Source organism: Heteronotia binoei, chromosome 8 (genome assembly GCF_032191835.1).
Source record: "Heteronotia binoei isolate CCM8104 ecotype False Entrance Well chromosome 8, APGP_CSIRO_Hbin_v1, whole genome shotgun sequence".
Lineage (NCBI taxonomy): Eukaryota > Metazoa > Chordata > Lepidosauria > Squamata > Gekkonidae > Heteronotia > Heteronotia binoei.
Window position 1 is genome coordinate 26342217 of NC_083230.1, and position 26034 is coordinate 26368250.

Consider the following 26034-nt stretch of genomic DNA (forward strand, 5'->3'; position numbering starts at 1 on the left):
GCAGGATATAAGTGTAATAAAGGAATGATAAACAGCTGCCAAGCCAGATATACCACATCCTATATGTTTAATTATTTTTGCCCAAATACAGAACTTTATGCTCGTCTCTACAGAATTACATTTTATTTGTTTAAGCCCAGTTTTCCAGTCTGTCAAGATTATTTTTAATGTTATTTGTTTAAGCCCAGCTTTCCAATCTGTCTTCTGAGGTGTTGACTAAATAAACTAAATAAATAAATGAAAATGACTATCCCAGTTTTGTATCATTTGCAAAACTGGCAAGTATTCTCTCACCTCTGCATCCAAGTCATTCATAAAAGTGTCACACTCAAGACCTCCCTCCAGAGTGTTGAAGTACTCCCCAAACAACTGTGAACCCACCTGATACTACCATCATCTAGCACACATTTAACTAGTTAACTAGCCACAGTATCTGGAGTACTTTGACACATACCTTGGCAAACTTAAGTGCATCTTTAGAATACATTCACATGAGGCTATTTGGGGCTAGTCAGTTGAAATTATGCCTGGAAACGAGTTAGAAGCCAATGAAGTCCTTTCAGAACTGGCCAGTAAACCTCTTTAGTAAGCAACCTTGCTGCAGCACTCTGAACCAATTCCAGTTTACAAACTGTTTTCAGAAGCAACCCTGTGAAATGTGTCATAATAATTTAATGTGTTGTAATAATTTAATGTAGATGTGCTCAATATATATATATATATATAATTGTAGGCCAGATTTTGCCTTTCCAAAAAGTGTGCAGCTGATGAAGCAACCAAATTTTATTAAAAGAACTATGTAGTGTTAAATCTACCTAATAGTACTCAAAGCTATGAACCTGCTCTTTCAGGGACAGTACAAGCCCATCCCAGACATGTTCATAAATCAATCTCTGGTTAGCTATATTATCAGCCAGCAGTATATGAGTCCAAGACTTTTTTTGAGCAGGAACACACAGGAATGCAGTTCCAGCTGGCTTGGTGTTAGGGGTGTGGCCTAATATGCAAATGAGTGCCTGCTGGGCTTTTCCCACAAAAAAGCCCTATAGAAACAATGGTGACATCAGGGGGTGTGGCCTAATATGAAAATGAGTTCCTGCTGGGCTTTTTCTACAAAAAAAGCCCTGTGTGAGTCTTATCTGGATCAAGTTTCTGCTAGCCCATTACTGCTTCCAAATGCCTATTTAGAGTGTCCTTTGCTTCACCAGAGTGAGATAGAAATAAAAAGTAGAGCTGGGTGTCATCTGCATACTTCAGTGCAGATTTTTTGAAGTGTTAAGCCAGGTAGGAGTGGAACAAGCCAGCACACAGTGCTCCAATATCTATCCCACGGTTGATGGTATCAAAAACCTCTGAGAAGTCAAGGATAATCAGTAGAGTCACCTTCTAAAAAGGCTGCTAATTAGGTCAAGCAAGGCAGTTTCAGTTCCAAAACCAGTTTGAAGACTATGCTTAAAACGGGTTTAGATATCAGGCACCACCGAAGAGCACCTTTGATTACAAAATATTTGCAATCGACAGAGACTTGTTAAAATAGAAGGGCTTCTTCAAGAGGGGAGTTACATCTGCATTCTTCAAGGTAAAAAAGGACAAATCCTTTCTTCAGAGAAATATTCCTCAGAGAAACAACCCTAACCGAATTGTTACTTACCCCAGCAAGCCATGATAAGCCAAGATGGGCAAGGATCATGCTAGAAGGTAATCTGCCATACTTCTCTAAGCAGTTAATCTATTTTAGCGGGTTGAAAGAACTGAAATTTATCCAAGCACTGCCCTTCGAGAGCTTTCAATGCTTGTCTGACCAAGAATAACCAAGTTCAAATCAGAGAGAATGTGAACAATTTTGTCTGCAAAATGTCTTGCAAGCAAGTCTCAGCAGGCCCCTTGGTTATCCGCATTATCCACTTGAGGATTCAGATGAAAAAGTCTCCTTATCCACTCAGCGGAGCTCTGTTGGATGACTTTACACGGATGTAATGGTGATGGATAAGTGACCCTGCTTGGCTGTCATCACCACCACCGAGTAGGCACAGAGATGTGCTCTAACTTGTATTCAGTCATTTTCACTGAGAATTTTTATCCGTTTGAGCTCTAACAGTTTCCTAAGCCATTGCATTGTCCCTAGCCCCCTCAATAAACCATGGAGCAGAACAAGCTCTATATAAGAAGGGACAAATTGCCTAGAAACAATCATGTCAATAGCTCAGGTCAGAGTTCCTAAATTTAACCCAAGTTCTGACGAGAGTACCAGCCTTGTCAATAGGGAACTCTCCAAGCAGTCAGAAAACAATGCGTGTTCATTAGCCTCTGAGGGCAGGCATCCTTAATCAGTCCCTACCCTTATAGAATGTCCAAGTCCATTTGAGTCTAAGTCTCACTAGAGAGATATCTGTGCTCATCTGTTGTAACAGAAAGAAACAAAAGTCTTGTGCCGTAGTAAAACTAAGACAAAATTTGTAGCATGGGATGTTAGTCATAAGACTCTTGTTTGTTTAAGCCTAATCCAAAACCAATCTATCCACGGCAAAGTTGCTAACTGGAATTTCCTTTACCGTTATGACATCAGATACTCTTTCCAGAGGAGGAGAAAGCAGATCAATAGAATATCCCATCAAAACTTTTAGATCCATCTTTCATTCAGAACAGGTTTTTTTAAATTCCATTCCTTGCCCTTGTTTGGACTCGGGTACCCAAAAAACAATGTTTGCTTTCCCACAAACTATACTTCAGTAAACCATTATCAAAATAAAACAAAGTTGGAGTCCAGCCTGGCTCCAACTTAGTTCTGTTGCTTCAGACCAACATGGCTGCCCACCTGAGTCTATCATTAGCAAAATAATTACTGAATCCACATATGTTTATTTAATGAGGAAAGAGTCGACACATAATTGTTACATTGCCAGGACAGTAATTCTTTTTTTTTTCCCTAGGGGCGTTTTCCCACAGAGCTTACCTCGGAGCGACGTCTCTCTTCACCGTGCAGTGTCTGCGCAGATTTCCCACCAACTGCTCCGCGTAACCAGGAAGAGCCGCGGCTTTTGCGTCGCTAACGTAAACTGCTTTTTAGCGGTTTACATCTGTGACGCAAAAGGTCCGGCACTTCCTGGTTCTGCGGAGCAGTTGGTGGGAAATCCGTGCAGACACTGCGCGGTGAAGAGGGACGTCGCTCCGAGGTAAGCTCTGTGGGGAAACGCCCTATGATAAGTATTTGTATATTTCATCAGTCTGAAAACAGATAGTGGATGAAATCAGTTGGCAAGTATACCATTAGCTGCAAGAGAGTGGTGGTTACTCTTTGGGAAGCTGAACATCCCTTGCATGCTGTAGTGGAGTGTTCTGCGCAAATTTTGCAATATTGAGCAATTCCACAGCAGCTGACTTGATGCAGGCCAAATATGAAAAGGCTAATCTCAGCTTGAGTGCTACCATAACATGTGCTTCATGAGTAGAAGTGCAAGTTGGATAAAGTATTGCCTTGTTATGATGAAATCCTTTCTGGTGGACCATATGGCATGATAATAAACCTTATACTCTGACGCACATCTGTCTCTTTTGTGTTCAGTCCATGCTAGCCTGTCATCAACCATAAGAATTCTATGTAAGCGTAAATGAAAAATCCATATACATTTTTAAAATTGTAATTATTGCCTTGAACTCTTTGTACAGCTTTATCAGCAGCCAAGGGTGCCAGTATTGGTATATAATGTCAGGCTATAAATACTCTAAATCAGTGCCGCTCAATTTTATTTTTTTTTTTAGCCTGTAAGCACTTTGGGGATTTTGAGAACAGGTAGTAAGTTCCAGACCAAAATGGCTACTACTGGTGGCAAAGCCAAGCGCAGTTCCTTCCTCCTCACTTTGCAGAAGAATCGCACGCCGATCATGCTGAACATATCAGGCTGTCTTATTTAGGGTTTGGCCATTGGTTTGTCAATATTAGTATTATTCGGTTGGAAGCATTGTTCAAACACTGAAAGGAGAACAAGCTTGGAGAAAAAGGTGGTGGGCTTCTACACCTGAACGCATCTCTCATACAGCAGCCCAGTTCCCTGGACTCTTACAACTAGCTCCTATCTCTTTTGCCAAAGACGCTCATGGCAGCAGATGCTCAGGTCTGGAGGGGAATGGAACATACTGACTAAGGGAACTCAGATGCTTACCAGTCCCCCTGGTACTCCAAAGACTGTGGCTGCTATTGCAGCCCTGGGAAACCATTTCAGTCGAATGAGGGCAGCCAATAATAAGCCTTGCCTTATGATGGCCCTACGCACTTTCGGAAAAGTTTGGTAGGTACAAGGGGAAGTAGTGGCAGGTGCCATGGCACCCACAGATGCTACATTGGGAACCCTGCTCGAAATAAATACATTTGACCCGTAAGACATGCCCATGAAGGATCACTTTTTACTCTGGACAGAACAGTGCTGTTCATGGCACTGAAATGTGATTTGCTTCTCAGTTCTGGCCTCAGCCACAAACTCCCTAGATAACTTTAGACAAACCCTCTATTCTGACCTACCTTATGTTACCGAAGAAAAACAAAGGGTGTAAGAAACCTAAAAGGTTAATATGCAATCAAAGGGCCAAACATTAAAAACAAAGTGTAAAAAAATAATAAATCAACATACATGTATTTATTGTTGAAAGCTAAAACAATGTAGAAATGAGGGGGTGGGGAAAGTTCCGGGTGCAGTACAGAAATTTTAACGGACTTTTGGACTTGCTGGTGGTGGGTGACCGACGCACAAGTTTCCTGGGTCTGGTATGCTTCGTGCCTTTGGGGTTTGCAGTCACAGGAGTGCAAAGCTTAACCCTCTTGGGGAGGGTTTGCGATGAATTTCCGCCCGTCTTTGACGGTACCTTGGGCTGTTACAAAGGACTGCCAGTATCCCTAGATCTAGACCCCCAAGTGCGGCCAATCAGAATGAAGGCCAAGAGCGTCCCTTTTGTGCTCAAACCTAAAATTGAGGCAGAACTAGACTGCCTAGTGGCCCAAGGGGTGCTAGAACCAGTGCCCAACGCAACCTGGGAAACCCCTATTGTCACCCCCATAAAGCCTAATGGAGACGTTCGCATCTGTGTGGACTACAAGTGAACTCTGAACAAGGTGCTACAAGGCCATGCCTACCCAGTGCCGGTGGTAAGCCATGCTCTAGCTTCCCTCGCTGGTGCGAAAATCTTTGGCAAATTGGATCTGGCACAGGCATACCAACAACTGCCAGTCGATGAAGCCACCGCCGAGGCGCAAACGATTGTTACGCACAGGGGGGGATTCAAGGTTAAGAGAATGCAGTTTGGGGTCAGCGTGGCCCCAGAGATCTTCCAAAACTTAATGGACTCCCTCTTAAAAGGTATCCCCAGGGTCCAGCCCTTCTTTGATGATGTTCTGATCGCTGCCCCGATGGAAGAGGACTTCATCAACCGTCTCCACGCCGTCCTACAACATTTCGACTCGACTGGGCTAAAAGTGAAGCGGCAAAAGTGTCTCCTGGGAGTCCCGCGGGTCGAGTTCCTGGATTCTTAGTGGACGCAGAGGGAATCCATCCTGCTCCTAGCAAAATCAGTGCCATAGTCGATGTCCCAGAACCCAAATTCAAACAGGAGCTAAAAGCATTTTTGGGGCTCCTGGACTTCTATCATTCCTTCCTGCCCCTCAAAGCCATGTTCGCAGAACCCCTACACCGTCTCCTCGACAAGAATGCTCCTTGGGTCTGGGGTAAGAAGCAAGCCTCCGCATTCCAGGCCATCAAAGACCTACTGACCTCCAACAAGGTCCTGGCACATTTTGATGAATCGTTGCCAGTCATCCTCGCCTGCGACGCTTCCCCATATGGTGTCAGGGCAGTCCTTGGCCATCACCTCCCGGACGGCAGGGAGGTGCCAGTGGCTTATTACTCCTGCACCCTGAATTCAGCCGAACGCAACTACGCACAAATCGACAAAGAAGCGCTGGCCATCGTTGCGGAACTAAAAAAGTTCCACAACTATATCTACGGGCGGCCGTACACCATTGCCACAGACCACAAGCCCTTGCTGGGTCTACTCTCTCCCGACCAGCAAGCCCTCCAGATGCTTTCACCCTGGGTCCTGTGCTGGTCTATTTTTCTAGCAGGCTACCAATACTCCCTGCAGCACAGGCCAGGAAAAGTGATGGGGCACACCGACGCCCTCAGTCGGTTACCTGCCTAAGACCTGGACCTGGCTCCGGCCCACCAGATCCTACTCTTCGAAGATCTCCCTGACGGACCATTGCAAGCTGCTGACATCGCCCACCACTCAGGTAAGGACCGCATCTTATCCCGCGTCCTCAGCTGGGTGGGGAGGGGGAGGCCTACCGGCTGGACATACCCCAAATTTACAGCCTTTTCCTCACGCCGGGATGAACTCTCTTCCCACAAGGGATGCTTACTCTGGGGCAGCTGGGTGGTGGCTCCCTTTGCCTTGCACCAACGAGTTTTGAAAACCTTGCACGAGACTCACCTGGGCATCGTTGAAATGAAAGCACTCGCCCGGAGCTATGTATGGTGGCCGGGGATGGACAGTGAGATTGAGGCCTGGGTCAAGCGATACCAGGCCTGCCAGGAAACCCGGCCCCTGTGCAACACTGAGAGTCCACCGGCAACCCATGGTCCCGGTTGCACTTGGACTTTGCAGACCCCTTCCAGGGGCAAATATTCTTTATTTTGGTGGACTCATACACCAAGTGGTTGGAGGTAGTTAGGGATGTGCAAAAAAAAAAAATTCGGAATTACACGGATTCGGAAGTGCACAGGGAAAAAAATTTCGGATTCCCCATGCACTACTGAATACCGTATTCGGAATAGCCGCATATACGGTAGATGCACGGCTATTACCGAATATACGGCCCTATTATACCCTATGGGCCATTGAAATCAATGGCAAATAGGGTATATTTGAAGCCGCCTGGAGGGGGGGGGGTTGAGGGAGAGCCCACAAATTTGCAGGAGACCTGAAGGGGACTCTCCCCTCCAACCCCCCCAAGTCCCAAAAAGATTGGGCCAGGGGATCCCATTCCAGGGGCACCCAAAGAGGGTGCCCCTATTCCATCATTATACCCTATGGGCCATTAAAATCAATGGCAAATAGGATATAATTGAAGCCGCCTGGAGGGGAGGGGGTTTGAGGGAGAGCCCCCAAATTTGCAGGAGACCTGAAGGGGACTCTCCCCTCCAACCCCCCCAAGTCCCAAAAAGATTGGGCCAGGGGATCCCATTCCAGGGGCACCCAAAGAGGGTGCCCCTATTCCATCATTATACCCTATGGGCCATTAAAATCAATGGCAAATAGGATATAATTGAAGCCGCCTGGAGGGGAGGGGGTTTGAGGGAGAGCCCCCAAATTTGCAGGAGACCTGAAGGGGACTCTCCCCTCCAACCCCCCCAAGTCCCAAAAAAATTGGACCATGGGGTCCAATTCCTGGGGCACCCAAAGCCAAACCTAACTTCACACCAGAGAATCTCTATAGGCCCCAAATGCACTACATCCCTCTATCTAATCTATGAACCCTGGGCCTGCAGGCCTGGCACCAACATAAACCCAGTTGCCAACCTCACTGCCACACAAAACACAATCTGCTCAAGGTCTGCTCTGCAGACCTGCTTGCAGCAAACCCAGATGCCAGCTCTCCAGCCCTGCCCCAAACAACACGGGGAGAGCTTGTCAACCACAAAAAGCCTGCTGGTTCTGGGTCTCTCACCCAGGTGCCAGCTTCCCTGCCACAGAACACACAATCTACAGATGCCAGCTCTCCAGCCCTGCCCCAAATAACACGGGGAGAGCTTGTCAACCACAAAAAGCCTGCTGGTTCTGGGTCTCTCACCCAGGTGCCAGCTTCCCTGCCACAGAACACACAATCTACAGATGCCAGCTCTCCAGCCCTGCCCCAAATAACAAGGGGAGAGCTGGCAAACCACAAAAAGCCCGCTGGTTCTGGGTCTCTCACCCAGGTGCCAGCTTCCCTGCCACAGAACACACAACCTACTCTATAAAAACAAGAAAGTGACCCAGCCCACACACACCCTCACCAACCCCCACACCAACCAGAGGCAATTTAAAAAACCAAAACAAAACCAGCAGAATCACAAAAGGCCAAGTGTTAAAAAAAAGTGGCCTTTTCACCAACAAGAAAAGGGGGACAAAAGTGGCCTTTTAAACAATGGAAATTAGGCCAAACAGCACCCGCCCCAAGAACCCAAAGAAAAGAGTAACAGCAGCAGCACAACACAGCACAGCAGCAACAAATCAAACACTGAATACTTTTAAAACAGTAAAAAATTAACTTTTAACAATACAGGAACTTTGCCACCCCCTCCCCCCAAAAAAACCCTTCACCCTAACCCCAAGAAATTAAAGCCACCCAAATCAGGAGAAGTAAAAGGACACTGCACTTTTAAAAGTCCTCTCACTAAATTAAGATATGGGCAGATTGGCAAACCCCCCCACCCCAGGCCCCCTCCCCAAGCAGAAACCCCAAATAAGCTACCCCACCACCACCCAAATCTGGATAAGTAAAGGGACTCTAAGTCTTTAAAAAAAGTCCTTTTACCAACAATAAATAAAAAAAGAGAACCCAAAGAGTGTTTTACCTTGTCTTCCAGGGAAGTCTGAGTGAGAGAGCTGCAGCAGCTTAAGCAATCTCTTACACACAGCATGGAGGAGTCAGCCAGGAAGTGAAGACTCCTTAGAAAGCCCTTCAAAGCATGCATTTCCAATGTATTTTACAAATGCATGCTTTGGATTGGCTGTTGGGGCTCCTCTTCCCCCTCCCCCCTCCCTGATCCCAGGGATGTTAAGGCAGAGGCGGGAAGGTGCCAAAGGAGCTCCTTTGAAGCTCCAGAAGCTAATTGCCGCCTTTTGTTTTGAATTGACAGCTGTTTGCTTATGAATAGCTATTCGTAACTACACAACGAGCCTATTCGGCTGCCGTGTAATGGGCGCTTATGGAAGTCGGCTGCAGGCTATTCCGTATGCGGCCGAATCAACACTGGTTCGGCTGTAAATATGGCTCGGCCGAGCCGAATGCACATCCCTAGAGGTAGTCCCAGTCACTTCCACCTCCTCTCGAGCGGCAATCCAAGCACTCCGTAGGATTTTCTGCACACCCAGCATCCCGGACATGGTGATCACAGACAACGGAACGGCCGAGGAATTCCAAGAGTTTCTGGGTCACTACCTCATCAGGCACATCCGCTCTGCCCCATTCTACCCGGCCACCAACGGACAGGCAGACCGGATGGTGCGCACTACAAAAGAGTCCAGAGATTAATTCATGGGGACTGGGACCACTGATTAGCTGCGTTCCTTTCCGGCCATCGAGTGACCCCTAAGGCTACCACAGGTCGTAGCCCAGCAGAGCTTCTCATGGGCCACCACCTGACGACCAGACTGGACCGTATCCACCCAGATAAAGCCCCTGAACCTCGGCCGTCACCAGAGTGCCAGGAAGCGCCCCAAGGATTTTTTCCAGAAGACTGTGTATATGCCCGAAATGTCAGCAGTGGCCCAGCATGGATCCCTTCCTGAATCCGAGTCATGGGCCCAGTTTCATACGAGGTCTTGATCGATGGGGGTCAAGTCCTGTGCAGACACGTGGATCAACTCCGCCGCTGCATGCTCCCTGCCAAGCCAGATGCTGCATCGGACACCGCAGAGCATCCCCGGTTGGTGCCGCTGCAGGAGCCAGCGGGAGTCAGCACCCAGCCAGACCACCAGGAATCGGAGGAACCCCCACCGGGCTCCTCCGAAATCGGGGACCCTGCTACCGCTCCACCACCGCAGCCTTCCAACAGCCCGGCACTGGCAGCCCAGAAAAGGGAACCAGACTCCTCAGCCACACCTGAGAGGCTTCGCCGGTCCAACAGGGAGCGACGGAAACCAGCACATCTTAGAAACTATGTTTGTTAAATGTTGGGAAACTTTGGAGGGAGGAGTGTTATGTATTGGAACTGGAGTTTGGCCTTAGGGCCAGCAGAAACTTGGCTGAGCTGGAGACCCTAAAATAATAGCCACCTGTATTCAGGAAGGATGCCCATCAGGGATCATTAGGCCAGCTGTTAACCTATAGTTGTGTGTAATGGGATGATGGTAATGGGATTCAGGAAGGAGGCCCATCAGGTATCATTAGGCCAGCTATTAGCCTATAGTTGTGTGTAATGAGATGATGGTAATGGGTTTTTAAGTGGGAAGGTTTGCATGCATATAAGCAGGGCCGTTGGTCCTGCCAGATAGTTCTGTTCCTATCTCAGTATGCTAAATCACTGAATAAAGAGCTGAACTCACTATCTCTTGGGCGTCCTCATGCTTTGAACCCAGTACATTTTACATATTTAGCAACTTCTTGGGATGCCTCATTTTTCTTTTTTCTTATTGAGTAACACAGTGTGTGTCTACGGGTACCATGGAACAGATTCAGGCATCTATACCTAGCAAGCTTGGAGGATAACTTTGGTAAAGAAATTCACTCATGAGGCTCTAGAAAGGAATGTCTCAAATACAGAAATGAACAATGACAGAACTCCAATAAGCATATTATCTTGGGGGTATTCCAAAATTTCAGTCCCAAAGAGATTAAGAGATTTTGGGCCACGTTTGATATTATCTTACTTCAAGTATTATCTTACTTAGGGGTTTTTTTGTAGCAGGAACTCCTTTGCATATTAGGCCATATTAGGCCACGCACCCCTGATGTAGCCAATCCTCTCAGCCCCACCCACCTCACAGGATGTCTGTTGTGGGGGAGGAAGATAAAGGAGATTGTGAACCGCTCTGAGACTCTGATTCTGAGTGGAAGGTGGGATATAAATCCAATATCATCTTCTTCTTCCTGGAGCTTACAGTAGGTCCTGTACAAAGAGTCCTGTAAGCTCTTGGAGGATTGGCTACGTTAGGGGTGTGTGGCCTAATATGCAAATGAGTTCCTGCTACAAAAAAATGATTGTACATTTTTGTAAGGGATTAAGACTTGGTAATGGCTGCTAGGGATGACAAAGGTGGAAGACCATGTGATGGCATTGCATGCATGGTATCTGTGAGGTTGCATGCCACTTCCACAGAAATTCTTGCCCTCCACTTGCAATAGTTATTCTATATGTTCCAAAACAATTGCTTGAATCTCCCTTCCTCTGCTTCATTTTCAGTAGAAGAGAGGAATTGGGAAAAGTTTAATACTTTTATAGATGGTTTAATCATAGATTACCTTTCTTGACCCTTGACAGTGGCTGGTGATTGTATTGGTTCTCCCTCTCCCAAGTCCAAGAAAGATATCCAGGTTATACAGGCAGGGTCAAAACTTTACCAAGATCCTTTAGAGCAGTGGTCCCCAACCTTTTTGGCACCAGGGACCGGTTTTGTGGAAGACATTTTTTCCATGGAACAGGATGGGGGTGGGGGGGCACCATGGTTTTGGCATGATACAATTGTGCACTCTATTTTGGTGTGGTGGTTAAGTGTGCAGACTCTCATCTGGTAGAACCAGGTTTGATTCCCCACTCCTCCACTTGCAGCTGCTGGAATGGCCTCTGGTCAGCCATAGCTCTCCCAGAGCTGTCCTTCAAATGGCAGCTGCTGTAAGAGCTCTCTCAGCCCCACCTACCATGCAGGGTGTCTGTTGTGGGGGAGGAAAATAGATTGTGAGCCACTCTGAGATTTGGAGTGGAGGACGGGATATAAATCCAGTGTCGTCGTCTTATTATTATCACTACATTGTAATACATAATTAAATAATTGTACAACTCACGGCCTGGTTGCTAACAAGCCACGGACCAGTACTGGTCCACGGACAGGGGGTTGGGGACCCCTGCTTTAGAGAGTCTATCCCCTCTCTTCAGGCTTAACAGTAGGCTGCCACCAGGCTCTGAAACTATTCCCAAGTAACTCTAAAGGCAGAGCCAACCTTTGAGCCTCTCATGGAAGTTATTGCAAAAATCAGTCCTGCAAGGTAGGCTTTCGTCACTGAGTTCCCAAACTATATCTTTAACCCCAGATATCTCACCGATGTCCACATTTGCATATCAACAATTGTTTCCTCCACTGAGTTCCCAAACTATATCTTTAACCCCAGATATCTCACCGATGTGCACATTTGCATATCAACAATTGTTTCCTCCAGAAAACGATAGACAGGCTTTCCATGGATGGCTAGCAGCAGATTTATTGTTCCCTTTTTCTGGATAAAAACGGAGAGGTTATTGAAAAGCAGATTGCAGAACAAAAATTGGGTGGCAAGATTTCTTGGTATAAATATCTTCAAATCAGGAACCTGATTAATACCCTTAAGATCTCTGGGGGATTTTGATAGATCGCTCGCACCTTTTGAAATTATGATTAGTAAAAAAAAAATCCAAAAAAAGATGGTCTCTTTTATTTATAGGATGCTTGTTATTGTCTACACACAGAGGCATTTTACCATATCAAATAAAATAGAATTCAGTTTCGGGGATAAACCTTACTGAATCTAACCGAATACAAATTTGGAATTCACCCTCAGCTAAATCTAAGATGTGTAACATTCAACTTCAGTTTTACAGATTGCTTTCAAATTGGTACTTATCGCCTCACAAAGTTAATTTAATGAATAAAACTTTCAACTCAAAATGGTGGAAGTAATGCAATCCAATGGACTAATTTCCACAATTGGTGGGAATGTAATGTTCTTCAAACTTTTTGGAAAGAAGTTCATAAGATAATTTGTGGACTTGTGTGGATTTTTCTCTTCCATGTTCTCCAGAATTCTTCTGCTAGATTTCTGGGTAGCTTCCAAAAAACGGAAAATTTTCATTTCAACATGAGTGGTTGTGGCTAGATTGGCTATTGTGAAAAAAAATGGACTTGGGTCCCACACTTCAAAACTGGCAAGTACATTTCTGGGAACAATATATTATAGGAAAGGTTATGAATAACCCCTTTTTTCATACTCTCCCTTGGCATAGGGACATTTTGATTATGAGGAAACTTGGGAACCAGTTATACTATATCTCACGGACAAGAGATCCCTTCTGCTATACTGGTGTAGCATAAAAAATGTAAATGGGTTGCAGCACTGTATAATTTACCGGATTATCTCATTTTAGTTACTTGGGGTTTTTTCCCTTATTAAATCGATTTTAATCTAAATGGTATTGTGATGTTATGATATGTACTTTTAAAAAATATCTCAGAAGCTCAGCAGGGTCTGCTCTGCCTAGTATTTCGATGAGAGACCTCCAAGGAATACCAGGGCCATGACACGGAGGCAGGCAATGGCAAACTATCCCTGAAAGTCTCTTGCCTTGAAAAGCTCACAGGGTCACCATAAGTTAGCTGTGACTTGACAACACTTTCCACCACCAATCAGTGAGCAGATATGTGTTTTTATAACCTGGAATCATCGGATAGATGTCTTAGACGTGGGCTTGACCAATCAGCTTCCAAGGATTCTCATCTCAGAGGCTAATTCTTTGGAATCATGGAGTTACTGTACTTTACAGTGCAGATAATTCAGAGCAATATGCCAACTGTACTGTGTACATATTCACACAAGTTATTTCATCCTTTTCTTCACACGAAACATCTTCTTCAGGGAATTCATGATATCCCAGAGTTCTTTACTGGTCTGTTATATAGAGATGGCAAAAGTATTTTAATACTGTCATCAATAAACTGTCCAGAGAAGGGAGAGTATGTGGTTTTTTAAAGGAGGCCCTCAACTACTTCTCAGAGCAGGTACTGAAAGTATATCAAGGGTTTAGGTATGTCTCCCATGTATGTCTGGCAAGTTCTGAAAAGATATTTATATCCAACACTCTAAAGTTTGAAAGTTTATCAGGCAAACAAAAGCATTAAAAAATAACTGGATGAAATAAAAAATAGCAGCAGCATTCCAATGATATAAACCACAAAAAAAGGCACAGTGTAAAAATAATCAGTAACCCTAAAACTAACAATCCTATATTATATCCTAGGAGCAAAAACAGATACTACAAATAAAAGCAGCTGTAGAGCTTTATAAGTACGTCTCAGAGAATATTAACCTAGCTATAAATCCACAAGGCAAATGCAGGAAGGACATTCTCACATGGAGAAAAAGCCCTGTCTCTGGAAGCCACACAGATTACACATTTTTAAATAAATTGTTCTCTCCAAACTCCTTTTCAGGACAGGTATTGCTCCACCTAAGTGCTGAAAAGGACTAGTAGAGTTGGGAGTTACCAGCATATTGATGATGTCTTTCTCCAAATTTTCAGATTTTTTTTTCAATGATTTCATGTACATGTTAAACAGCATAGGGGCAAAAGGAACTCACACGATCCCATAGCACAAATGCGAAGGGGTTGAGTAGCTGTCTCCCAGTACTACTATCTTGTATTGGTGAGAATATGCATATCTGCCAATGAATATCATTGGTCAGGTTTCAACAGGACCAAAGTTCCAAAACCAGGTCAGAAAATAGGTTGACCTAGATCTAGATAACCAATGTCATTTAAGAAATCAGAGCCACCCCGATTGCAGCACCTGCCCCCCAAAGGGGTTCTATAACAACCTGTCTGGGTTTGTTTTGATTTCATTGGGGTCCAGGGACAGTTCCTTCAGAAAGGGTTTTCATGACTGTGTCCTTCAAGATGGTCAGGACCATATATGAACATATGAAGCTGCCTTATACTGAATCAGATCCTCGATCCATCAAAGTCAGTCTTGTCTTCTCAGACTGGCAGCGGCTCTCCAGGGTCTCAAGCTGAGGTTTTTCACACCTATTTGCCTGGACCCTTTTTTGGAGATGCCAGGGATTGAACCTGGGACCTTCTGCTTCCCAAGCAGATGCTCTACCACTGAGCCACCGTCCCTCCCCCCACCGTCCCTCCATGTATTCCTTGAAAGAAGTATTTACCACCACTTGTTCCCAACCAGGGAAGATGTAATAAGCTATGACAGCAAGGATCAAACATATAGGTAAAATTTACCCTTCTAAGGGTTCTGACAAAGAAGACCTTTCACAACTCAGAAGAGCACTCCTGGACAGCTACGTTCACATGCAGTAGTAACAGAAAACAGTGCATTGCCACTATAATTGCTTCAGAGTAAGTACAAAAATGTACTGAAGTTCCAAAATATATCTCCCTGTATGATATAGCTGATTTGGCATGTATCACTGAAACCTGGGTAGGAAGGGGGGGGAGGAGTTAACCTCCCTCATCTGTGCTCCCTGGGGTACTCAGTGATGCATCAGCATAAGCATAGCAGGCAGGGAGGTGGTGTCACTTGTGTTATGGGGATTCTATCCCATTGGCTTAATGACCTATCCAGGACTGTGATGGGTTTGAGAGTGTGTATCTTGTCCTGGGACTGGAAGATAGAATTGGGATTATGTTGGTATATACCATCCACACTGCTGCTCAACAAGTCTGAGCTTGTGGATGTGGCTTGGTAGTTGCTTTTCACCAGCTTGGGCTGAGGAGCCTGCTGTGGCCCTTCCTGGGCAGAAAAGATCTAGCCACTGTGATACCTGCCTTAGTAACATCTAGGTTAGAGTACTGCAATGCACTCTACATGAGGCTGCCCTTGAAGACTGCCTAGAGGCTACAGTTGGTACAGAATGCTGCAGCCAGAGTGTTGACTGGATTGGTTCATAGGGGCCATATCAATTCAGTCTTGTTCCATCCACACTGGGTTTCAGTTTGTATCCAAGCTCAATTCAAGGCGCTGGTATTGACTTTTAAAGCTCTATGTGGTTTGAGACCAATATACTTGAAGGGCCATCTTCTCCTATGTGACTTTACCGATTTTGGTCATCTTTGGAGATCCTGCTTTGATTGCCCCAACCATCTAAGGCTAGACATCTGGTGATCCAGAAAAGGGTTCTCTCAATTGTGGCACTAAAATTTTGGAACTCCCTTTCCGCAGAGATTGGGCTGTCTCCCCCTATTACACCAGTGGATGAGGACCAGTGTTCCCTCTAAACTGAATTAGTATGAACTAGTTCATGGTTTTTTTAACCTCTGGCTCAGGTTTTGTCTTTACCTCAAGAAAAATGACCCCAGAGCAAACTAATGTATGCAGTAGCTCACAACTTTAATGCCAGTAGCTCACAAAGGAGAATTTTTGCTCAGAGGACTCCAGGACTTAGAGGGAGTATTAGTGAGGACTTCCTCACTTCGTTTGGCATACCCCCAATAACAGTTGTTAGTTCTCCCTGTTTCTGTGTTTCAGGTATTGTTTGTTTATGTGTTTTGACTGCATTATTTTATAATTTTAAACATTCTTTTTAATTGTCAAAACTTTAATGTTTTAATGTGCCCTGCCTTGGGCATCCTGGTTGGATGGAGAGGTGGCATAAAAACATTTTCAGTCAATCAATCAATAACATAAATTATGGCTTTTCCAATTAACATTCAGCTCATTGGCCAACCTGCTTTATCTGCTGATAGGTAGGTAGCAGAAATAGAGATACTGGGGCTTTCGCAGTGGCAATTGCTTCTCTTATCATTTGCTATTCTAGCCACTGCTGCTGCCAGTTTTAGGCTTCCTGCAGCGGCAAATAGAAGCAGAGTAGATGCTAAGAGCTCTGTCCTCAGTGGAACGTAGTTTCTAAACCCAAACATTATCCAAAGAAAACAACCCCCAAGCAGTACTCTAAGTAAAAAAGATCCTTCCTAGAGATATTGTTGTTCAGTCACACAGTCAAGTCTGACTCTTTGTGACCCCATGGACCAAGTCATGCCAGGCCCTCCTGTCTTCCACCATCCTCTGAAGTCTGCTCAAATTCATGTTTGTTACATCAGTAACGCTGTCCAGCCATCTCATCTTTTGTCGTCCCCTTCTTCTTTTGCCTTCTGTCTTTCCCAGCATCAGAATCTTCTCCAGGGAGTGCTCCCTTCTCATTTGGTGGGCAGAGTATTTGAGCTTCAGTTTAAGCATCTGACCTTCCAGGGAACAGTCAGGGTTGATTTCCCTTAGGACTGACTGATTTGATCTTTTTGCAGTCCAAAGGAGCTCAAAAGCATCTGTTCTTCTGCGCTCAGTCTTCCTTATGTTCCAACTCTCACAGCCGTACATCACTGCTGGGCATACCATCGCTTTGATTATACGAATTTTTGTTGGCAGGGTGATGTCTCTGCTTTTTATTATACTGCCTAGGTTCCCCATAGCTGTCCTCCCAAGGAGCAAACGTCTTTTAATTTCATGGCTACAGTCACTATCTGCAGTGATCTTGGATCCCAGAAATGTGAAGTCTGTCACTAATTCCATGTCTTCCCCTCCTATTTGCCAAGGTGTGATGGGGCCGGATGCCATGATCTTAGTTTTTTTGATGTTGAGTTGCAAGACTACTTTTGTGCTCTCCTCTTTGACCCTCAACAAGAGGTTCTTTAAGTCCTCCTCACTTGTTGCCATTAGAGTTGTGTCATCCACGTATCTGAGGTTGTTGATGTTTTTCCCGGCAATCTTAATTCCAGCTTGTGCTTCATCCAGGCCAGCATTCCGCATGATGTACTCTGCATATAAATTAAATAAGCAGGGTGACAATATACATCCTTGTCGAACTCCTTTTCCTATTCTAAACCAATCACTTGCTCCATATCCCATTCTGACCGTTGCTTCTTGACCCTTATAGTTGTTAGGATGCTACTCATAGAGTCCATTTTATAGTGCAGCAGATGGATCGTTTTACAAAGTTGGTCAATAGTTCTAGCAGTCAGTTATAAAAACTCAGAAAGCGCAGCCCCAACACCCACATTCTCAGTACCTTTAAGATGGTCTGGCTGGCTCTCACCCACAGCAAAACTCCCAACTGCAGCTTCCAGTTCAGGGAGTGATTCATTTAAATCAGTAGCAATTTCCGTGGGATCTGCTACATTTTCCAGCACTGCAAACCAGTTGCAGATAGGAATCTGACATGAGTAGAAATAGTTAATCTTCAGTTGTTTGGAAGAGGGTGTGGCAGTTTCCATTGTTAAGGTTAGTATGCCCCCAAACCTTAGGGAGCTTGAAGACCAGCTACAAAATACATCCAGCAGTGAGAGGTTTTGTTCCTCCAATCAAACACTTCACTGCAGCAGCAATGGATTCCTATTCATTAGCAAAGCTGGTGGGGGAGGGAGCTCTATCTCCTCTTTTCTCCGTGGTAAAAGATTCAGTTTCTAGCTTCACTCTACTCAGCCAGAGCTCCTAGGTAGTTAATCTTAAAATAATAAATAAGCTTCAAAAATAAGGATTTAAAAACAATAAAACAGCTGGCGAGCGAAGAAGAGACTGAGGACCAACATCGGAACCCGGAAGCCCTGGCAATCATTTCTCTTGACCCTTATATAGGTTTCTCAAGAGACATGTGAGGTGAGCTGGTACTCCCATCTTTTTAAGGACTTACCACAGTTTGTTGTGATCCACACAATCAAATACTTTAGCGTAGTCAATGAAACAGAAATAGACCTTTTTCTGATATCCCCGTGCTTTCTCCATAATCCAGCGAATGTTGGCAATTTGATCTCTAGTTCCCCTACCTCTCCGAAATCCAGCTTGCACTTCTGGTAGTTCCCGATCTACATATTGCTGAAGCCTAGTTTGTAGGATCTTTAATGTGACCTTGCTGGCATGTGAAATGAGTGCAATGATGCGATAGTTTGAATATTCCTTGGCATTACCAAGGATTCCTTTTCCAATCCTGTGGCCACTGTTGCATTTTCCAAATTTGGTGGCATAATGTGTGTATCACTTTAACAGCATCGTCTTTTAGGACTTTGAATAGCTCAACTGGGATACCATCATCTCCGCTCACTTTGTTGTTAGTAATGCTTTCTAAGGCCCATTTGACTTCACACTCCAGAATGTCTGGCTCGAGGTCAGCAATTTCACTGTCATAGTTGTCAAGGACATTGAGATCCTTCTTGTATAATTCTGCGTATTCTTGCCACCTCTTCCTGATCTCTTCTGCTTCTGTTAGGGCCTTACTGTTTTTGTCCTTTATCATGGCCATCTTTGCACAAAACATTTCCTTGATTTCTCCAGTTTTCTTGAAGAGATTTCTTGTCCTTCCTATTCTATTATTTTTTTCTATTACTTTGTATTGCTCCTTCAGGAAGGCCTCCTTATCTCTCCTTGCTGTTCTTTGGAAATCTGCATTCAGTTGGGTGAATCTTTCCTTTTCACCTTTGCCTTTCACTTTCCTTCTTTCCTCAACTATTTGTAAAGCCTCATCAGACAGCCACTTTGCTTTCTTGCATTTCTTTTTCTTTTGGGATGGTGCTGATTGCTACCTTCTGTACAATGTCATGAACCTCCGTCCATAGTTCTTCAGGCACTCTATCAACTCTAGTTCCTTAAACCTGTTCTTCACCTCCACTGTATATTCATAAGGGATGTGATCAAATCTGAATGGCCTAATGGCTTCCCCAGTTTTCTTCAGTTTAAGCCTGAATTTTGCAATGAGTAACTCATGATCTGAGCCGCAGTCAGCTCCAGGTCTTGTTTTTGCTGACTGTACGGAGCTTCTCCATCTTTGACTGCAGAGTATATAATCAATCTGATTTCTTTGTTGCCTATCAGGTGATGTCCATGAGTAGAGTCGCCTTATAGGTTGTTGGAAGAGGGTGTTTGCTATGACCAGCTTGTTCTCTTGACCCTTATATAGCCTTTGTTCTATTAGCCTTTGCTCAGCTTCATTTTGCTCTCCAAGGCCAAACTTGTCAGTTGTACTGGTTACCTTCCTGCTTTGGCATTCCAGTCCCCTATGATGAGGAGGACATCTTTTTTTGGTATTAGTTCTAGAAGATGTTGTAGATCTTCATAGAACTGGTCCACTTCAGCATTTTCTGCATCAGTGGTTGGGGCATAGACTTGAATTACTGTGGTATTGAATGGTTTGCCTTGGATACGGACCGAGATCATTCTGTCATTTTTTGAGATTGTATCCCATTACGACCTTCCTCACTCTCTTGTTAACTATAAAGGCCACACCATTTCTTTTACCAGACTCTTGCCCGCTGTAATAGATGTAGTGATCCTCTGAGTTAAATTTGCCCATTCCTGTCCATTTTAGTTCACTTATTCCCAAGATGCTGATGTGGAGTCTTGCCATTTCTTGTTTGACTACATTCAGCTTACCTTGATTCATAGATCTTACATTCCACGTTCCAATGCAGTATTGTTCTTTGCAGCATTGGACTGTCCTTTCACCGTCAGACACATCCACAACTGAGCTTCCTTCCTTTCTTCACTCTTTCTGTGGTTACTTGTACATGCCCTCCGCTCTTCCCCAGTAGCATATCGGGCACCTTCTGTTCTGAGGGGCTCATCTTCCAGCGCCATATCTTTTCGCCTTTTGTTACTGTCCATGGGTTTTCTTGGCAAGGATACTGGTGTGGGTTGCCATTTCCTTCTCCAGTGGATCGCATTTTGTCTGGGTTCTCACCTGAGGCCTGTCCATCTTGGTTGGCCCTGCATGAGATAGCCCACAGCCTCACTGAACCGCACAAGCCCTCTCGCCACATCAAGGCAGCAATCCATGAGAGAATCCTAGAGATGAGTCAGCGCATATAAATATTTTACATCTGTTGTGTCCTTAGTGTAGGAAATTAAAATCCTAGCTGTTCCTCTGTCAGGATGGGAAGCATCCCGCACGCTTATGATGTTACTTGGTATGTTATGGGGAGGAAGAAATGTAGTAAGTTTGCAGACTGCTTTGCTTTTTTGTAATGTAAAATAGTCTTGGTTGTCTCTGCAGCATTTGCATGGTGTCTGTCTCCCCTCTTTTCTGTTTCCCCTTTTGTAGCAGTTGAATAGCAACACTTGCCGTTCTGCTAATGAAGTTTGATTAAGCAATTTCCTTTGAGTTGGGGAGTATAAGAGGGCATTTCAGCAAACAGTTCAAAAAGCTGAGATATCCACAAAATTGATACTTTGGAACTTTTACTTTGTGCTGCCTGTCTATTGCAGCAATCAGATAAGAGAGAGAGCTAGAGAGTCTACCTCAGTTAAGGCACAGAGGTCTCCTCCCTGCCAAAGTACTCAGTAGCCCTAAAAAGCTGGTTTGGAGCCCACCCAGGAACAAAGTGGGATGTGACACAGTGGACTGTAGCTTGAAGGGAAATCAGTAATCATCTGTCTCGTCTTCTGTAGATTATAATAAAAACAGAGCAAATGCGTGTTCAGCAGTGGGAAGACGATTCCCCCTCTTCCACATCCCACTTGTTCCCACCCTGAGGAGCACCTTTTTAGTGAAGGGGGAGAAACCCATCTCATAAACTCATTGTTCTCTTGATTCACTTCATCCAATTGTAGATATTTCTTAATTACCAAGAGGAACTTGTATGCTGAGCTCATCACTCAAACATACTGCAGTCTGTTTTTACAGTGCCTAGAAGTAACATATTTAAGCACACACAGAAAAACAGTCATCAAGTTCAATGCAAGATAGTTAACATGTCCCTAAAAGTTGTATTTCGCAGAGGCTGCAGCATAACCCAGCTAGTCAGAAACCCATGAACAGGTAGGAGGCATGGCAGAGCGTGTGCTGTATACATTAGCTGAGCTCTGGCCCCTTCAGGTCTTGGATCAAGGTCCAGGGGAGCTGGGGAGCCAAGAATATTTTAATGAAGTGGCTGGGTTCAGGGAGAGGTGGGAAATGAGAGGATACAGAGGTGAAGGTGTAGAGTATTATGTTGTGGCAGAAAGAGACAGGACAGTTGCTGGCACTTAAAAGACATGTATAAGAATAACAGCCAGAATGTCTGGAGATCAGGTGCCTGGGGAGGCTTTTTCTTTCTTTCTTTCTTTCTTGCTTATGGCATTAATGAGCCCAAGTGCAAAATCTTTCATTTATAATGTCTGAGTTTTGTCTTTGCTGTTACTTTACAGTTTCTTTCATATATATTTTCTTGAATAAGCAAACACTTGCATGTTAATGCTAAGGAAGCATAAATTGTGTCCCAGATATAGTAAATTATTATGAAGCATTTCAGCTTAAGACATTATTAGAGATAGAGAAGGAAGGGGATCAGAAATGGATAAGGTTTGAGAATGAATCTAACAATGGGGTAGGAAAACATGGTATATTTACGAACATGGGGGCAAAGGAACTTAATTTAAACGTGGGACCAAGGAAAAATGGGCTAAATGTTTGGAAGAAATGGCAACCGAAATGGCTGAATCGGGTATCTAGATGGACGCCATTAGAAATGTTGATGGAAGGAGATAAGGAGCATAGGTGGGGCAAACTTCTTAAGGCTGAAGGATTTAGAAGGGTAGAAGATTTGTTAATACTAGATAAGTTAAAACCATTACATGAGTTTCAAGAAGTCGTAGGAATACAATACTGGCTTAAGGCTACAGGATTGTATACTAAAGTTAAGAAGGAAGTGGAGAAGAGTAATTTAAATGAAGAAGAACCTATGGAAAAGTTTTACAAATTAATGGGGAAAACAAAAAAAGGATTAGTAGGCATCCTATACAGGAGTATGAATTCAGGCAACTAAGGAGCAGGAAGCATAAATTGTACAATTGATTTCAGAAGTCATGAGCAGGGATGTGTTACTAATTGTGCAATGTTACACACAATTACTTCAGTCTGTCGAGACTGATGGGCAGGGCTTTTTTTTTTTTGTAGCAGGAATCCTTTGCATATTAGGCCACACACCCCTGATATAGCCAATCCTCCAAGAGCTTACAGGGCTGTTCTTACAGGGCCTATTGTAAACTCCAGGAGAATTGGCTACATCAGGGATGTGTGGCTTAATATGCAAAGGAATTTTTGCTACAAAAAAAGCCCTGCTGATGGGATTCGACAGGAGTTATACTGCATAGAATTGTACTGTAATAATCCCAATATGTTGTCCGATTCTAGTGCTGGGTATAGATAGAAGCTTGGGGAGGAGGGTTGTTACTTTTGTGTTTTACCTTCCCCCATTTATCCTGGCATGGGGTTGACTGTCCTCTCAAATGACTGCTTGCAGTAGCAGCAATTTAGGGGACACCAGTGAGACTGTGTGTGGTCCAAAGTTGCACTCCTCGATCTGCAAGATTGCAGAGTCTATTTTGTCGGCTGACTGTTGGAGATTCCAGGATGCCCCTTTTGGGTTGTGCAGTGCAACACTGAGCCAGCCCCCATTCTTCTGACTTTTCTTCAGTACTTCCTGCGAGGGATGGTCATGGATCAACCACTCCCTCGGTAGGGAAAGGGAAAGACGATTCGCATCATATATGTATTCATTGCTCACAAACCATTTGGTCATAAGCAAATGGCAATGAAATAGAAAAATTCATCAATAATATAGATTTTACAAAATAAACGTTTAGAATTAGCAAAGTGCACAACATAAAACATCATTTCCCATTTCCTTAAAATCCTCCTCTTGTCTCTTAAGTCTAAACACTCCCAGAAGAAATTTTACAACTGAAACTGTGATGGTTAGATCAAAGCCACCGAGCAAAAGCTGGAGCTTATTTGCCGCAGGCAGATCAATATCGGAAATCAATAGGTCGATAAACTTTCTTAAGTAGTTATACCTTTGGCAAGGAAAGGAGGTTGTAAGCCGCTCTGAGACTCCCAAGTGAACAGTGGGATATAAATCCAGTCTCCTCTCCCTCCCTCCTCTTCTTCATCAATTTTTTTTGTATATTTGAGCACCTCAAAAGAGTGTGTTTGAGCTTTTAAGAGTGCAAAGTTAAGGCGGAAAATTGTAGAAAACACCAATAATAATGACAGAAGTTGTATATGAATTAAGTATATGGATGGTGTTTCAACACTTCCATTTTTATCAGGGTAATTACAAGGATCTTACCGATGCCTTGGCTGTCTTTTTTGCTGGCTCCTGAAAAGCACATCATTAAAGTTGTTGAGCACTCTGACTAAAAATAAAGGAAGTACCATAAGAAAGCATGTATTAGATTGTGCGGACTTTCAAACTTAAAATCCTCTGTGAAGACATTCAACTAAAACATGCTTTCTCCTATGATTTGATTTCCAGTCCTTTCCAAAAATGCAGCAGTTGCTCATGTAAACGCATCTAGAATTTTTTGTTTCCTATGCTTGAAAAAGCTTAAAAAATGGAAAGCAGACATTAGTCTGCTGGGTGCTCTAGCAATTAACATTTTTCTTAACTTCTAATGACGTGTGCATCTATTTTTTGTTTTATACTGTGTTTTTCCATGTGGTCTTAATAAAAGTCAAAATCAGGATAAATTTTGTATCTGCTGTCCTGTGTCCAGTTAGGCAAGCGTAGACCTATCAAAGTCTAAGGAAAAATGAATGAGTTTAAGATTGTGGCTTCAAGTTAATGGCTTCTATCCAATGATGCATCAATGGAAAGCTGCACTGATGCAAAAGGGAGGAAGGTGAATTTCACCATCTTCCTTCACCTTATAGTTGTTCCCTAACCTGGATAGCCTGTCTTCTAGACTGGTCCTCCAGCCCTAGAAATTATCTTTCCAGGGGGTCAGAAGGTTCTGCTGGAGCAAGGAGAATGTGAAAATATCAGTATTCTGTTGACACTTCTTTCAGTACCATCCAAATAAAATATACTTCAATAGATTCTTAGCAGTTATAAAAGACAATTTTTATCTATGTACTTTAACTGTTCCATGTTTATGGCCACCCAATCCTAAGTGCATTCAGTGTGAGGGAACCTCTACATGAAAACTGTATGTAGACCATTTTCTGGCATCACATTCTATGTGTACAGTTTCAGTTGCAGGAATTTATACCTAGTAAGTTCTAAATGTGCTGTTGGATGAACTGTGAGACTCGCTGCATCAAATGTGCAAGTGCTTATGTCGAGATTTGTTTTGACTGAGGTTATCAATGATTATGGGCAAGCCAAATTTGCAAAACATAGCATTAGGCCGTTGTGGTGGTGACCCCAACGCAGAATTGCAGGCAAGTTTTGTTGAACAAGTGTTGATGGTGTATGGAACCATTCTGAAAGGACATTGATTACGGAATTTAATCAGTGCTCTTCAAACCCTGCATGGGGTAGAGCACTTGTCAAGGAATAATTTCAGTTTCTTTTAAGCCTTTTGTGACAAAAACCTAGGGAAGTAATTGAGAACATTTTTTTTGTTTTGTTTTTCAAGCACTTTTGTGCAATGGAAAGTTTCACAAGCACTTGCAAGAGACTTTTGTTCCCTTGGTCATCCGCTACATTGATCTCATGGAATCGTCCATTGCCCAGTCCCTTCACAGAGGTCTTGAACAAGAGTCATGGCAGCCTGTCAAGTAAGTGTTTCTGGAAGGCCTAAGTCAAATTCAACTGTAATGTCTTGAGACCTGATTTGGTTTATGATACTCCTCAACTGACATTTTTATAATCTATTTTTATTGTACTCCTCCACTGTTTATTTCTTTACAGGACCATCACCAACAGTCTTCCTAATGTAGCTCTTCCAAAAGTTCCAAGTTTGCCTCTTAATCTGCCACAAATACCTAATTTTTCTGCACCAACCTGGATGGCTTCTTTATATGACTCCACGTGTGTATTCTTGACTGATCTTTAAACATTGAGTGTTTGTGTGTGTGTGTGTGAGCTCTGCATGGCCTTGCTGGTGTCGTGTACAGCTGTATTTGGATTGCATGGTGTTTGTGATCATTTGGTAGGAAATTACAGCTTTTTGGTTGAAAGCCAAGCATGGAATGTCATTGGGTTGTGCTTTTTGGTGCATAAAATCTCAGTAGGATGTTACTTAAAATTAACTGGGCAAAGGTTTGTTGTGGTACACTTAGCAATCATCACCCTTAATTACATAATTGCTCTTATTTAGTTAATAAGCAGTGTGGAGACACTTTGAATTATTGTACTGGAAGATAGTTCGTCATTGTTTTTTTTTTAAATGTTGCTCTCTCTTTGTATTTTGATATGTTGTTACTAATCCACTGCACGTGCCAAAGAATTTTGAAAACAGCATCCACAATTCATTGTGTTTCTTACGAGATTATAAAACTCTGTTTTTAATAGGACACTTATAGCATTAATAGAGTTCAACCCCTGCTTAAATTAAATTGTGGCTGTCTGAAGTTGCTTCTTTCTTTTTGTTAAAGGGGGGGATTGTAATAGCTTTTCA

General features: G+C 43.7%; 1 protein-coding gene across 2 annotated transcripts in view; it reads left to right on the top strand.

Annotated features, from left to right (window-relative positions):
* Positions 1–26034, top strand: part of CADPS2 (calcium dependent secretion activator 2) — a 644998-nt gene that overhangs the window by 504302 nt on the left and 114662 nt on the right. The window contains exons 19-20 of one of the 2 annotated variants that reach the window (XM_060244821.1): positions 25051–25192; positions 25326–25445. In XM_060244821.1, the coding sequence (XP_060100804.1) occupies positions 25051–25192; positions 25326–25445 (262 nt within the window). The remainder of the gene's footprint in view (positions 1–25050; positions 25193–25325; positions 25446–26034) is intronic. The other variant, XM_060244822.1, reaches the window with a different exon arrangement.